Here is a 16,606-nt window from a genome sequence, read left to right on the forward strand (position 1 = left end):
TCTGCCACTAAGCCAGTTTTGGATCCAATGTGCCAAGGCACCCTGGATCCCATGGGCTCTTACCTTCCTGACCAGTCTCCTATGCGGGACTTTATCAAAAGCCTTACTGCAATCCATGTATACCACATCCACTGCACTACCCTCATCCACACACCTAGTCACCCCCTCAAAAAATTCAATCAAATTGGTCAGACATGATCTTCCCTTGACAGAGCTATGCTGGCTATCCCTAATTAATCCCTGCCTCTCCAAGTGGAGACCAATTCTGTCCCTCAGAATTTTTTCCAATAATTTCCCTACCACTGATGTTAGGCTCATTGGCCTGTAATTCCCTGGTTTATCCCTACTACCCTTCTTGAATAATGGTACTACGTTAGCTGTTCTCCAGTCCTCTGGCACATCTCCTGTGGCCAGAGAGGTTCTGAAAATTTGTGTCAGAGCCCCTGCAATCTCCTCCTTTGCCTCACATAGTCGCCTGGGATACATCTCGTCCGGGCCTGGGGATTTATCCACTTTTAAGCCTGCTAAAACCGCTAGTACCTCCTCCCTCTCGATGTTAGTATGTTCAAGTATATCACAGTCCCCCTGCCCGATTTCTATGTCCACATCGTCCTTCTCCATAGTGAACACAGATGCAAAAAATTCATTTAAAACCCCACCTACATTCTCTGGCTCTACACATAGTTTGCCACTTTGGTCCCTAATGGGCCCTACTCTTTCCCTAGTTATCCTCTTGCCCTTAATATACTTATAAAACACCTTAGGATTTTCCTTTATTTTGCTCGCCAGTGTTATTTCATGGCCCCTCCTCACTCTCCTAATTTCTTTTTTAAGTATCCCCCTGCACTTTTTATACTCCTCTAGGGCTTCCTCTGTCTTTAGTCCTTTGTATCTGCCAAAAGCCCCCCTTTTTTTCCTAATCCATTCTCGTATATCCCTTGACATCCAAGTTTCCCTGGGCTTGTTGGTCCCACCCTTGACCTTTACGGGAACATGTTGCCATTGTACTCTTTCAATTTCCTTTCTGAAAGACTCCCATTGCTCCGATGTACTGCAAGGATCAGTGCTGGGTCCCTTGCTATTTGTAGTGTACATTAATGATTTAGATATGAATGTAGGAGGTATGACCAGTAAGTTCGCAGATGACACGAAAATTGGTGGAGTGGTAAATAGCGAGGAGGGAAGCCTCAGGCTACAGGACGATATAGACGGGTTGGTCAGATGGGCAGAACAGTGGCAAATGGAATTTAATCCTGAAAAGTGTGAGGTGATGCATTTTGGGAGGACTAACAAGGCAAGGGAATGCACAATGAATGGTAGGACCCTAGGAAAGACGGAGGATCAGAGGGACCTTGGTGTGCATGTACATAGATCCCTGAAGGCAGCAGGACAGGTCGATAAGGTGGTTAAGAAGGCATATAGGATACATGCCTTCATTAGTCGAGGCATAGAATATAAGAGTAGGGAGGTTATGATGAAGCTGTACAGAATGCTAGTTAGGCCACAGCTGGAATACTGTGTGCAGTTCTGGTCGCTATACTATAGGAAGGATGTGATTGCATTGGAGAGGGTGCAGAGGAGATTCACCAGGATGTTACCTGGGCTGGAGCGTTTCAGCTATGAAGAGAGACTGGACAGGCTGGGGTTGTTTTCCTTAGAGCAGCGAAGGCTGAGGGGGGACCTGATTGAGGTGTACAAAATTATGAGGGGCATAGATAGGGTAGATAGAAAGGAACTTTTCCCCTTAGTAGAGGGGTCAATAACCAGGGGGCATAGTTTCAAGGTAAGGGGCAGGAGGTTTAGAGGGGATTGGAGGAAAAACTTTTTCACCCAAAGGTTGGTTGGAATCTGGAACTCACTGCCTGAAAGGGTGGTAGAGGCAGGAACCCTCACAGCATTCAAGAAGCATTTAGATGAGCACTTGAAATGCCATAGCATACAAGGTTACGGACCAAGTGCTGGAAAATGGGATTAGAATAGATAGGACTTGATGGCTGGCGCAGACACGATGGACCGAAGGTACTCTTTCTGTGCTGTATGATTCTATGTGTAGGGAGTGCTGCTGAACGCGTGCAAGGGCTTGGATAGTAAATGAAGGCCTTTGAGAATACAGAACATGGAAGCAGGTCACGCAACATCCGTGGAGAGAAATACAGAGTTCACGTCTCGGGTCGAGATGCTGTCTGACTAATTGAGTATTTCCAGCATTTTATGCGGTCTTTCACATTTACAGCATCCGCTTGCAGAGGGAAGCGGAAAACGCAGAAGAGGAATCAGACAGAAGGATGCATCCCAAACAGCCCCTTTGTGGCCGGGATGGAATCATCCACCTGCGGTTCCACTGGCTGGGCAGGCTGCATCTTCTTGTTGACCCACTGGCTGGGCAGGCTGCATTTCTTCGGTGTGTGAAATGAGGAAGGCACAAGGGTGGAGTTGTGCTGACGGGAGGACAGGAAAGCAAGAGGTGCATGCCAGAAGGAGGATAACGCACGAGGATACCCGCATCTTGTGTCCTTTCAGCCTCGCCCCTGACCAAGGGTTCAAGAATGGCCTACACTGTCTCCTCCAAGGGGGTGAGGTGAGGCTAGGAATGAATGGGAGATGTGCCTCGTGATTGGTGCAGATTGTTGGTAGGTGAGTGGTTGGGGGCTGTACATTGAGCAGTGTGTGAAGCTAGTGGTGCAGTTGGTAGGAGATGGCTTTTGAAGACGAATTCACTGACCTTGACCAGTGGTCTGAGGTCATGAAGCTTCTTTGGGCACTGGAGCCAGGTGGTGGGGGCAAAACTGCTGGCAGTGACAGCCTTAGTGATATACTCCCACATCGTTCTTTATGGAGGGCCTCCTGGTCCTTGTGGGTAGAGGGCCGCTCTTGCAGTGTTGAGCCGCTGCACAAAGCTGGAGTGCTGTGCTTGAGAACCTCAGTGCTCTTTCCCTGGCTTGCTGAGCCATTTGTGTTAGAGCTGAGGCAGTTTTCGTATTTGTTGAGGTTAGGAAGCTTCAAATTTGAATATTCAGCTTTAACCGCTGAATATTCACATTTGGAATTTCTTTTAAATATTGAATATTTCTTAAAAGGCAGAAAGGGCTGAAAAATGTATTGATTCACTGCATTTTATTTTGTATTGCTTCAGTGTGCATGGCCCCTTTAATTCTCAGACCTCTTCATTTCCCACAATTTCTTGCGAGCTCCACAGCTTCGCTCAGAGACAGAAACGTCATCCCGGATCCCTCCAGCAATGCCACCAGGATGATGTTGCATGGAAGGTGAGCGCTGCGTCACGTATCGCCATGCCCCCCAGTCCAATTTCACTCGGTTAGCGTTGCGGCCATTAACTGCAGTTGCTGGTAACACTGGCAACTTTGCTGGCGAACACAAATTTTCCCCCCTTTGCTTCTAACTAGAATTTACATTCTAAATTTGCTGCTGGTGACACTGTTGTTTTGGATTGGACAATATGGTTTTTGTACGGCCTTTCGGCAAAATTCTAAGATATAAACCAAGGTATAAAGGTGAATTTTAAAATCTATTTCTGTGTCCCATAATTGAGAGACATTAATTATTGAGGTTTTTTTTAACATCAGTGACAGCAATTTCTACTCTTATGTCTGCAGTTTTAAAGCAAACATACCTTACTTTGTTACTGCTTAAAAAAATAAATGCATGTTTCCATAAATGTTACTTCATTGGCAGTTACATTCATTGTGATGTAACACTAGAAGGGAAGATGTCTTACTACTGTGAAGGTGAATGAAATAGATAACTTATAATTGTGTCATTGTTACTAAAATAAGCGCCTCCACAATAAGAAATCTTAATGGAACACTTTCCTGATCTCTTGGAGGGTAAATACATCATCAGCATTTCTACTGTAGAATTAAACCCATGAGCCCACTCCGGCTTCCCCTCAATCCTGTTCCTGCTTTATTGTTGGGCTTTTCCCTTACAATCACTGCCCAAGTTAAGATCAACTAACAGCAGATTGGGGGCTGAATTTGGCATCTTCCTGGTAATCTGCATGGCATTGTACCATCATGGGTAGAGCGTTTACCCACTAAGGCATCAAGATAGTGTCTATTTAGAATTTCTTATTTTAGGTGAGCTTATTTTAATGAGATCTACATATTTATAAGTTTATCTGCTTTGGTTTTCTTCATAATAGATAAGATTTATTTTCTAGTGTTACTTTGTTGGTAAGTTACAAACTTTGTGATGTAACATTTATACAAATATGTAATTAATTTTTTTATCATTTATGAGGTATCAAAGTAGGGTATTTTTTCCAAAAGAACTGTGCTAAGGGTAGAAATTGCTATTAAAATAATAAGGTTAACACTTCTGTTAAAATAGCAGAGAGGGTATTTTGGTACAAGCACATTGAGTTTGTAAGGTAGCACCATCGACAGTAATTTCTACCGTCGTCTTTATGCCAGGAAACCCTTCTCTCATGATAGATAAAAATCAAAAACAACTGCCTGGGGTCCAAGTGGTACGGCTTTTAGCATAGGATTTAGTGCAGCAAAAAACCACACCAAGCCACAATGTTCTCCTGTTGCCTGTGAAGATCTTTAACCAGTAAAAGCTGTGTGTGTGCTAATGCTGATTATCTTGTGCATTGATATGGGTCACAGCTGCACTGTATTCAGTGCCACAATAGATCTGCAAAACCCAACAAACAGTAATAAATCCTGTTACAATGTGGTTCACTCTCGCATCAAATGATTTATATTAATTCTTAAATCGCTACGGATTCTAATAACTGTACTTGTGCATCTTCTGTGGCATTGTTTGCAGGTTTGTATAGATCTGATTCCTCCTACTGTACTGCTGCTGCTGTCTAGTGCTCAGTCCTGTGAGAGTGTGCGACACGAAACCAAAGCAATGTCATAGGGACTGCATTACTTTTTTCAGCTGGAGTCCAGTGCTAATGAGTAGCCAGGAGGGGAACTATCATGACAGCTATATCTCACCTTTTAGAATATGATTGCTTTTTGTAATTGAATTGGTCATTTCTGTGTTATAAAGAATTTTTTTTATAAGTGAAAAAGGGTGTGATAACTAATGTCATTGCAAATGGTAGTGGTTGCTGTAACTGATCCAAAAGTGAAAGCATAGGGAACTGGGCCAGGAGTGTGTTAACACTAGGTAGATTTTCTGATGGGGTTCACCTGACAAACAGGTGTGAATTGGTGGAACTAGATTTGGAAAAATGTGAGTAGATCCATTACGTTGGGTCTACTCCCACTTTGCACCTTACTTACATTTCTGCCAATGAAAAATGGAGTTAGGGAGCTTAATTGTAATAAAATTTGGGGTGGGGAATGACATCATTACATCTTGCATGTCATTTCCTGGCGTTCAAGGATGCATGACACAGATATATCACACCTGTAAATATTGGGCAGCCAGGCTTGCTAGGTGCTGAACTATGTACAGATGTGAGTTTAAAGGGTTCAGTAAGAAGATTGTCGAACTATAAAGTCATTTCTCAACTATGTTGCTTGCTTGGATTTTTTAACCTGATTTTCAGGATCCTTTTGTGGCTATTGTTGTGCAGCTGCCTTTTTCCCCCACCAGCTTCAGTGCCATAAACAGCAATGAGGTAGATGACCATATAATGTTTTAATAGCATCTGTTGAGACATTAATGCTGGCCAGGCACCAGGAGAACTTCAAATAGTAGTACAGAGTATTTTGCATCTACCCTAGCATGCAGGCAGGGCCTCGGTTTAACATATCATCTGAAAGATGGTACCTCTGACAGCACTCCCTCAGTACTGCATTGAAGTGTTAGCCTAGATTATGTGCTCATGTCTCTGGAGTGGGGCTTGACCCATGACCTTCTAACTCAGAAGTAAGAGTGCTATGATTGAGCTAATGCTGAGAAGAATTTATTGATTAAACATAGTGATTCAGACAATTGAAGATAATTTAACTGTTCTTCGTGCATATACTATGATACAGACAAGTGATTTTGTAGCTAAGCATACCACAGGGAAATAGAAAACCTCAAAACCACTACACATTTCTATAAAACTGATATTGCCCTCTTTCTCACAGTGGTAGAAATTATAGCCCTTCTGTTCCCACAGAGATTAAAATAAACAAAACAGAGGCTGATCAAAGTTAATCAGTCGAGATTGATACTTCATCAAAGCCTGCTCTTCACTCTTACAACAGCAGCAGCTTGTATTTATATAGCGCTTTAATGGCGTAAAACACCCCAAGGCACTTCACTCGAGAGTTATGAAACAAAATTTGACACCGAGTTGATATTAGGACAGGTGACCAAAAGCTTGGTCAAACAGATAGGTTTTACAGAGCATCTTAAAAGGAGGAAAGAGAGGTAGAGAGGTTTGGGAGGGAATTTCAGAACTTAGAGCATAGGCAGCTGTAGGCACGGCTGCTAATGGTGGAGTGAAGAAAATCGGGGATGCGCAAGAGGCCAGAATTGGATGAATGCAGAGATCTCTGGAGGGTTGAAGGGAGGAGGTTACAGAGAGGGGCAAGGCCATGGAGGGATTTGAAAACAAGGATGAGAATTTTAAAATCGAGGTGTTACCAGACCGGGAGCCAATGTAGGTCAGCGAGCACAGGGGCAATGGGTGAACGGGACTTTGAGTATAGAATATAGGCAAACATCTAGACATGGTTACTTGATTAATGTTCCTAGTAATCCAATGACACAGCAGTTTATTCAGTTGTGTACTTTACTATTTAAAAATCAGAAGAGTGAGAAGGTGGACATCATTGCATCAGAGAGACATCCTGTACCATTCCTTGTGATCATCCTTCAAAGTAAAGAGTGATTTGAATAGGAAATTGGTAGGTTAACAGCAAAGGTGAGATTCTGTGGAGGAGGGCAAGAACTACATTAGAAACCTTGGAGTTTTTTGTTACTTTAGTTAATTGCGGTTTAAAAATCAGATATCCGAACCAAGAAAGATAAGAGAAATTTTCCCATGGGCGATCTCTTGGTTTTAGCACTTAGCCACATTTCTGCCAACATTATTTTAAGTCAGGTATTTAAATTTAAATTCACAGATAAAGATCATCCATGGGAAAGTTTCCCCTAATGTCAGCTGAGGACTGCTGTGACCTCACTCAGAACCAGCATTTTCCTGCTTGGCCATCTACAGAATGGCATCCAGGCCGATCTGAAACACGTAACCTACATCGCTGGAGCAGCTCTGGGTGTGAGAGGAGAACTAAAAACATCAGGTTTTCCTCAGAGGGAACACTACATACAAAATTGATGACATCTGCTATAAAGTAGAAGCTAGGCACATTATTATTTTTCTTAATTGGACAGACTGGGGTGCGGTTTATACTGAAAGTAATTCATAGGATTTTCTTTTCCTTTTAAAGAAGAACCCTGTGAGAGGATTGTGAAAAGGATTAGATCTGTGAACTTTGAGCATTGCTAAAGAAGCCTTCCCTGCAACAGGAGGTTTCCTAGCAGGGTTCCAGCCAGGACGATAAGTGATGATGTCACAAGGACACTGTGTGAAAATGGGTGTGTGTGTTCCTGAAGCCAATCATATTCCTCTGTTAAGTTTTGTGCTTGCAGTTCAGGGAACATTGTAATCCGGACCTTCTCATAGTACCTGTTAAGCCAGTCAATCTAGAAAACAGAACATTAAGAAAAAAAAAATCAACTTCTAAATATTAAGCATAACATAGAAGATCATCATTAAAATTGTTTCTGAATGCATTTTAAGCATTAGCTCGTGCTGCTGTACCAATCTGCTATGCCATGCAGACTTAGACTGTAGATCTCTGCCCGCAAATCCTAAAACACTGAGCTCCTGCTTTTTGACATCTTGTGAAGTATAGAGTGAATTTGAAGCATTTTGTCATAGGGATGGAGGAAAAAAATCATTGGATTGTTCATCATAATAGACGACCATGTCTTTTCTGCGTACCTCAAAACAGCCGGTCATAGAGATCACTTTCAGCTGTGCTTCCCTATGCAATGTCCTGTCTATTGACTTGAACAGGTGCTGCTGAAAATGGGGTCCCCAGCAAAGCTGCAAATCTCAGTAAAGCCCCTTTGTTTTTGTGATATGCAATTACTTTTAATTTAATGGACTAAAGTACTAATGGGAAGAATTTGCACTGGTTGTTATTTGTAAACACTTTCTTTTTGATTGCATTTACACTGTCACTACACACAGGTAACTGGAGCAATTCTTTCTGTCTAGAGAAGCCTTAAAGCTTGGCTACTCTGTGTTCCTGCCCCAGAGTGGCTTTTCTGGACACAATGCATTATATTACAGCAGGCAAAAATGAGACTGTACACATTAGAGTGATTCAAAACTATTTGCATGTCTCACTAGCCTATTTTATAATAAGGTCTAATTTTCTCATAGCAGTTGCAAACTTCAGTTGATAATCGGCATGGCCCCACAGCATGAAACTGCACCTAATTTGCCATTAAATTGGCAATCACATTCAGACTGTCACAGGATGGCTGGTGTGGGAAATTGAAAAATGTCATACTGATGGAGTAGAGGTCATTTCTCTAAGGTTAGCGCTCTCCAGAGAGAACTTTGCTCTGTATCTAAATATGCTGTTCCTAACCTGCAAGTGATCAGTGGTTACCACAGAGGACCTGAAATAGGAATGTGTTCCATTCCCCAGCATTAAAATCTCTCATCTTGATGAATACACAATTTCTAAAAAAAAAATGTTTGGAGGTGGATACTATACTGACACCGCGGTGCAGCATCAGAATCAAAATTGGAGCTAAGATATCAGTGATATCAAATAGCATTACAAAAAAAGGAATCAATTCTAGATTTCACCTGTGTGTTATTGTGTAGTAAAACTGTAAATGCAATCTTTATAAGATATAGAGGCTGATTTTCTTGTGTTACACCCAGGGAACGCTCAGTTCCCAGCCACAAAGCAGAGGATAAAGAGTCAGTGAATTCTGATGCCAGGTTTCCTCTCCCTTCACATTACCTGAGGATTTCCGCCGTTTTCCTTGAAGGGGGTCAGAGTGCTTGTAAGAGGAGCAGGTTCGAGCATTAAAATGGCATTTAAATGAGGTGTGAGGGTGCAAAGGTGCCTTCCGCCTCATTTTCCTGACTCAACACCAGGCAACGCCCATTTGGACGGGCCATCAGAAGTTGGACAGGCTCTATACCTAGCGACGCTCAGGTAGGAGGATCTGCGTAGGGCCCGAGTGCAAACTGTCAGAGCCAGGCAGAAGGCAAGTGCTGCCTTTTACAGCAGTAGCAGGGTCTGGGCTGGAGGGGTTCTAGATGCTGTTTTTGGACAACGACCAAACATGCTGACTCTCCTCCCTCAATTCCAGATACTAGTGGGTGGGCTTTGACAGAGAAACATCTGGCCAATTTAAATAACCCAAACCCTGAAATCTAGGTGGGTGCAGGTTATGTCAGGCGAAGTACACTTTCTGTGTGCACCATATGTCACTGACCCGGCTGTCCTTGCAGCAGTAAGTTGCAAAGTGGTTTAGACAGAGGTGCAGCCCTCTTTAGTCAGTGCATGACAAGAGGGGAAGCCTAGATTTTCCTATCAGCGTTATAAGTGAATTAACAATGCAGTTAAAATACCCCGATTGGAAAATCTAGGATAGATGGTGACGATAAATAATTACGATATGCAAAAGTGAACCCTTTCTCACCAGTTTCCAAACATCAAATGAGCCGCATGGCGTTCTGAACAAGACGTTTGCTGAGCTGCACAATCACAAACCCTGCACAACAGCAACTTATATTTATATAGTGCCTTTAATGTAATAAAACATCCCAAGGCACTTCACAGGAGCATTAGCAAACAAAATTTGGCACCGAGCCACAAAAGGAGATATTAGGACAAGTGACTAAAAGCTTGGTCAAAGAGGTAAGTTTTGAGGAGGATAGTAATAGACTTCAAAAAGACAGACAGGCTGGTGGAATGGGCGGACACATGGCAGATGAAATTCAATGCAGAGAAGTGTGAGGTGATACATTTTGGTAGGAAGAATGGGAAGAGACCATACATACTTAAAGGGGGTGCAAGAACAGAGAGACTTGGGGGTGCTTGTGCACAAATCTTTGAAGGTGGTGGGACAGGTTAACAAAACAGTTAATAAAGCACATGGGATCCTGAGCTTTATAAATAACAGGATAGAGTACAAATGCCAGGAAGTTATGCTAAACCTATATAAAACACTAGTTTGGCCCCAGCTGGAGCAGTGTGTCCAATTCTGGAAGGACGTGAAGGCTTTGGAGAGGGTACAGAAGAGATTTACTGGAATGGTTCCAGGGATGAGGGATTAGAGTTACGTGAATAGACTGGAGAAGCTGGGGCTGTTCTCTTTAGAGCAGAGAAGGCTAAGAGGAGATTTGATAGAGGTGTTCAAAATTATGAACTGTTTATTAAAGAGAAACTGTTTGCAATGGCTGAAGGGTCGATAACCAGAGGGCACAGATTTAAGGTGATTGGCAAAAGAACCAGAGGTGACATGAAGAAAAACTTTTTTACACAACAAGTGGTTAGGATTTGGAATGCACTGCCTGACAGTGTGGTGGATAAAGAGTTAACAGTAGCCTTCAAAAGAGAATTGGACAAATACTTTGAAGGAGAAAAAATTGCAGGGGTATGGGGAAAGAGCGGGGGAGTGGGACTAACTGGATTGCTCTTCGAAAGAGCCGGCGCAGACTTGATGGGCTGAATGGTCTCCTTCTGTGCTGTACTATTCCATGATTCTATGATTAAGGAGTGTCTTAAAGGAGGGGAGAGAGGTAGAGAGGTTTAGGGAGAGAATGCCAGAGCTTAGGGCCTAGGCAGCTACAGCACTAAATCACCTTGCAGATCAGTCACAAATAACAACTCACCTGCTGCTTGTTCATGATGGACAAGTCAATCAGTTTTCTTTCATACGGAACAAGAGACACGTGCTCAAAGGTCAGGTAGGGTACCCCTCCAAACATGTGCTACACAAAAGAATGTTTAAAACAGTTCTTATTTCATGTACATTTCAAATGACACATGAACCGCTTGTATCTAGTACTACTGTATTACAGTTTTTTGTGACCCTTTAATCCGGCAGGATTTATTTCAGCATCAAGTCATCTAAGTGACTAGTTTTAATCCAATTTTTCAATAAAATACTGTAGTCAGAATCAAAAAGTCCAACTGTTTGGACATTTCAAATTCAAATGGAGTTGAATATGATACCAAGGACACTGAAAGGCAATTAGCTGTTTAACAAGAGTTATTAACATGAAAAGCAATGATGGAGGATACATTTTTCTGTAAAGTGAAAAATACATTACTGATAAATTTGGGTCACATCAGCATGTACAACACCAGTAAAAGAACAACAAAGCAACTGCCAGCAAGTGCAGTAGCATTTTCAAAAGAAGATTTTGTTGACTTCAAAAACAAAGAATGAGTTTCCTGCTATAGCTCTTGCTGTACCATTTGAAATAATTGAAGCCTTCTGATGTGGTATGAGCATTCAAATCATGGAAGGGCAGCCAAATAAGAGATGTGGATTAAACAGCATATAGAATAGCTTTACAAGGAATAGTGATACCTGGTTAAGATTACAATGCAGAACTTCGTTAGAACTCAATGTAAGGTCTGCAACCAAAATGTTTTTTCTCTTTACAGATTCCAACAAAGCTGCTGTGTTTCCAATATTTACCAAAAAAATCTCATTAAAGGATTCAAGAAAATTATAAGTGTAGCCTAATCTGTTTATAAAATTTATCTGAACCTCAAAGTGCCTTGTCATAGCAACATATGTTGCCTTTTATCAGATATCAGTTAATGGGAGTGGGTTTTTGTCTGTTTTGGTTTCTCCTTCAGCCACGGGCTGGTGTCATGGTAAAAAGCGACAGTCAGTACATCTTGTAGGATGATAATGCTCACACCGAAACTCCCAAGGTGATGTGCTGACAGGAAGAGATTGTGCACCATGGCTGCAAACACAAAAGGATGTCATTGGTGAATCTGACTCCCTGCTGTTGGTAGGGCAGAAGTTGGACTCCGGATTTAGATAGAGAATGATAGGAGAGGTAAACATTAATCTGGATGGGAGTGATGATACGTTCAAGGATCTTAGAGAGAACAGGGAAGTTGGAGTTAGGGTGATAGTTGGAGAGAATGGAGGAATTTAAAGGGGGCAATTTTTGAAGGGAGCTGTGATGACAGCAGTTTTGAAGGAGCAGGAACAATGCTTGAAGGAAGCAAGCTATAATGAATGTATTCAAGCAAGGGACCAAGGAAAAGTATATTAAACACTAGCTGGTGCTGAAGATGCAAAAGCACTTGTGTGGTCCAAATGCAGTGCATTTATAAAAAGTTTCCTGTTCACCAAATGGGAAAATCTGTCTAATGTGCTTGAGATACAACACGGACACATTCACAAGTATTACCTTAGTTTGTGCCTTTACTACCATGGCAACATCTTCAATCCGAATACCAAATTGATTATCTTCATAATAACCAGGCTCTGGAAGAGGAAAAATTACCAAGTATGATACACAACATAAAGAGCTACCCTAGGAGAAGAGACCGCAGGTGCAAATTGTTCTTCACGCACAGAGTGATCAACACTTGTAATAGGGTAGTTGAGGCGAAAACCTTGGAGTCATTTAAGAAACAGTTGGATACTGTGATGGCGAGTTGCAATCTTTTCCAGATAGATGGCTTAATATGGACCTTCCTCATCTGTATTCACTGTTTGACAGCGTTAACCGTGATTCTTCTACCAGTACTAAAGCATTAATGCTGTTTAGTGGTGTGTTCAATTTGCACTTTATACCAGTAGTTGCGACATGTGGTAGGTAGCTCAGGACATAAACCTTCACATCAACAGTGATGTCTTTAACCACACCGCTTCTATAGCTGTGTGGCACAGAGCTTAAGGGCCACTAATAGAAAATGACCTTTGTTCTAAGAAAAGCAGACTAGATATTCTTGCCCTCTGCTAATGTTAACTCATCATTATCTGGGTAGGCAGGGGAGGAATTTTGGCACATGATCCGGTTCTGCTGTGTCTCTGCACCTTTTTGTGCAGGTTCTGAAATCCCGATTGTGGGGGTTGGCTGGCATTTCTTGGCCCTGCCTCTCACCATGCTCACATCAGAAGAGGAGGCAGGACCGGTAGGATAACATCACCCAAATCTTGTGGCCACAATGCTGGCTTCCGAATGACAACTGGTTTAAGAGCAATTAATTGCTATTCAGAAACCAGCACATGTCATGTCAAGAAACCCATTCTGAAAAAAGAATCAGCATCTGCAGCCTCATGAAAAAGCAAACAATGGTAACATGAAAATTTCTCGCCCCATCCCGCACAGGGTGGATTCCCAGAGACCACCCTTCTATACTAATAATATTTACGGTTCTCCTCTCCCCCACTGCTCCATTCTTCTTTTTCCACAACTCAGTCCTCTTCCTCCCTCACCTCCCTCTTTCCATTTTCCTCCTCACGCCCCTGCTTAGCTCAGATTATTCCAATGCCCCCTTGCCCTGCTTGATCTAAATACTGGATTTGGTCTTGAATCCCCATGTGCAACACCAAGAGAAATTGACTAGTTACTCTAAAAACTGATGTATAAGTTGTTTGCATTCTATCCTTTAACTTTCACTCCATTCCAGGGCTTCAACACAAACTCTAAAACTGATACGTCACCATATTGTAAGAGGTGTTGTCTTTTGGATGAGATGTTAAACTGAGGCCCTATTTATTTAGGTGGATGTAAAAAAGTCCCAGGGCATTATTCAAATGAACAACAGGGAGTTCTGCTGGTGTCCTGGCCAACACTGGTCACTCAACCAACATCATCAAAAACAGATGATTCAATTTGCTGTTTGCCGGACCTTACTGTACACAAATTGGCTGCACCGTTTCCCTAGATAAGAACAGTGACTACACTTTAAAAAGTAATTAGCTGTGAAGTGCTTGAGGATGTGATAAAATGCTATATAAATGCAAGTTTCCTCTTTTCCTCTGGTACAATTTAAAAGGTTTTTAATCCAAATGTAAAATATATGCCTTTCTGGTCTCCACTCTGGCTTGCAACCTCTTCAGTTCCCTCTTCCCGCCCACCGCTCCCCCCTCCCCCACCCAAGTCCTATCATGGATTTGAAATTGAAGAATTCACCAAACCAATACTAAATATCTGAATTCTAGGTTTTCCTTCATGGGCACCATTTGTTGTTTAAGTAACTTCCTTATAAGAAATGCTTACCAATAGATGTAAACATCCCCTCCTGAAGTTGCCAAGTATAAGAGCTCCCAATGCCAACTGGCCCTGTACATAAACAGAAATATAAGCAAAATTAATTTATGTTTCTAAACAAATAACTTGTAGTATTGCTGATAATTTGCTCACTCTCAAGGTCTGAATGACCAATAGATGTAACAACTTCCCTGCAGCAAAACTATCTGTCTTGCATCCGTGGAGAGAGAAACAGAGTTCACGTCTCGGGTCAAGATGCTGCCTGACCGGCTGAGTATTTCCAGCATTTTATGCTGTCATTTCAGATTTTCAGCACCCGCTCACAGGGGGAAGAGGAAGATGCCAAAGAGGAGGAAACAGAAGAGGAAGAAGCTGAAGAGGAGGAAGCAGAAGGAAGGATTCAACCCAGACAGCCCATTGCTGACCAGGATATCCGGGATGGAATCATCCGCCTGCGGTACCAGGGACCACAACCCCAATTCTCCTTTCAAAATTAGTCCCATACCTTACCTCTGTTACTGACCATCACAGCGTCCTCTTGGCCACGATGCTGAAATAAAAGCCACCACAAAGCAAACTTTCCAATCCAACTTTATACATCTATCTATCCAATATGACATCAAGAAATCAACTCATCACCCTTATGCATTCCCTTAGTGACTGTCTTGTGTGTGCCTTTGCCTATCCTACAGATGTCATGCAGTGCTACCGCAGTGGTTGCAGCACGATACTGCAAATGGCCTTGCTGGTCGACTGAGGAGCTGGTGGCTGGGAGTGTCAAATCGAGTGACGGAGTTTCTTCTTCTTCCTCTTCTTCACTCTCCTCTCTCTCTTCTTGGCCAACCACTGGCTGGGCAGGCTGCATTTCTTGGGTGTGTGAAATGAGGAAGGCACAAGGGTGGAGTTGTGGTGAGGGGGCAGGAAAGCAAGAGGTGCATGCCAGAAAGAGGATAACGTATGAGGATACCAGAATCTTGTATCTTTCAACCTTGCCACTGGCCAAGGGCTCAGCCATGACCCTGCCAAGAAGGGCCAGCACCGTCTCCTCCAAGGAGGTGAGGTGAAGCTAGGAATGGGCGATGTGCCTCGTGATTGATACAGATTGTTGGTAGGTGAGTGATTGTGGGGGGGGAGTTTTGCAATGAGAAGTGTGTGAGGCTAGTGGGGCAGTTGGTAGGAGATGGCTTTTGAAGATGCATTCATATGACCTTGACCAGTGGTCGGAGGTCATAAGAACATAAGAAATAGGAGCAGGAGTAGGCCATTTGGCCCCTCGAGCCTGCTCCACCATTTAGTAAGACCATGGCTGATCATCTACTTCAACTCCACTTTCCTGCACTATTCCCATATCCCTTGATTCCCTTAATATTCAAAAATCTATCGATCTCTGTCTTGAATATACTCAACAACTGAGCCTCCACAGCCCTCTGGCGTAGCGAATTCCAAAGATTCACCACCCTCTGAGTGAAGAAATTTCTCCTCATCTCAGTCCTAAATGGCTAACCCCTTATTCTGAGACTGTGACCCCTGGTTCTAGACTCCCCAGCCAGGGGAAACATCCTCCCTGCATCTACCCTGTCAAGCCCTGTAAGAATTTTGTATGTTTTAATGAGATCACCTCTCATTCTTCTAAACTCTAGAGAATATAGGCCTAGTCTACTCAATCCCTCCTCATAGTATAATCCCCCCATCCCAGGAATCAGTCTGGTAAACCTTCATTGCACTCCTTCTATGGCAAGTATATCCTTCCTTAGGTAAGGAAACCAAAACTGTACACAATACTCCAGGTGTGGTCTCACCAGGGCCCTATAATAATTGCAGTAAGACATCTTTACTCTTATACTCAAATCCTCTTGTAATAAAGGCCAACATACCATTTGCTTTCCTAATTGCTTGTTGTACCTGCATGTTAACTTTCAGTGATTCGTGTACAAGGACAACCAGGTCCCTCTGAACACCAACATTTCCCAATCTCTCACTATTTAAAAAAACTCTGCTTCTATTTTTCCTACCAAAGTGGATAACTTCACATTTCTCCACATTATATTCCATTTACCATGTTCTTGCCCACTCACTTAGCTTGTTTATATCCCCTTGAAACCTCTGCATCCTTCTCACAACATACATTCCCACCCAGCTTTGTATCATCAGCAAACTTGGATATATTACATTTGGTCCCCTCATCCAAATCATTGATATAGATTGTGAATAGCTGAGGCCCAAGCACTGATTGTTGCAGTACCCCACTAGTTACAGCCTGCCTACCCGAAAATGACCAGTTTATTCCTGCTCTCTGTTTTCTGTCCATTAACTAATCCTCAATCCATACTAGTATATTACCCCCAATCCCATGAGCCCTAATTTTGTTTAATAACCTCTTGTGTGGCACCTTATCGA

The 16,606-nt window shown here is 42.6% G+C and overlaps 1 protein-coding gene across 1 annotated transcript in view; it reads right to left on the reverse strand.

Moving 5' to 3' along the window:
• Positions 1-5,874: 5,874 nt before the first annotated feature.
• The window catches only part of xpnpep2 (X-prolyl aminopeptidase (aminopeptidase P) 2, membrane-bound), a 132,155-nt gene continuing 121,423 nt past the window's right edge, over positions 5,875-16,606 (reverse strand). Inside the window, exons 18-21 of the mRNA XM_085997392.1 lie at positions 14,219-14,281; positions 12,398-12,474; positions 10,850-10,948; positions 5,875-7,623 (exon numbers count right to left, since the gene is read on the reverse strand). Of these exons, the coding sequence (XP_085853518.1) occupies positions 7,423-7,623; positions 10,850-10,948; positions 12,398-12,474; positions 14,219-14,281 (440 nt within the window). The 3' untranslated portion in view covers positions 5,875-7,422. The remainder of the gene's footprint in view (positions 7,624-10,849; positions 10,949-12,397; positions 12,475-14,218; positions 14,282-16,606) is intronic.

Source organism: Somniosus microcephalus, chromosome 1 (genome assembly GCF_052327205.1).
Source record: "Somniosus microcephalus isolate GS21.2 chromosome 1, FLI_Smic_1.0, whole genome shotgun sequence".
NCBI classification, from domain to species: Eukaryota; Metazoa; Chordata; class Chondrichthyes; order Squaliformes; family Somniosidae; genus Somniosus; species Somniosus microcephalus.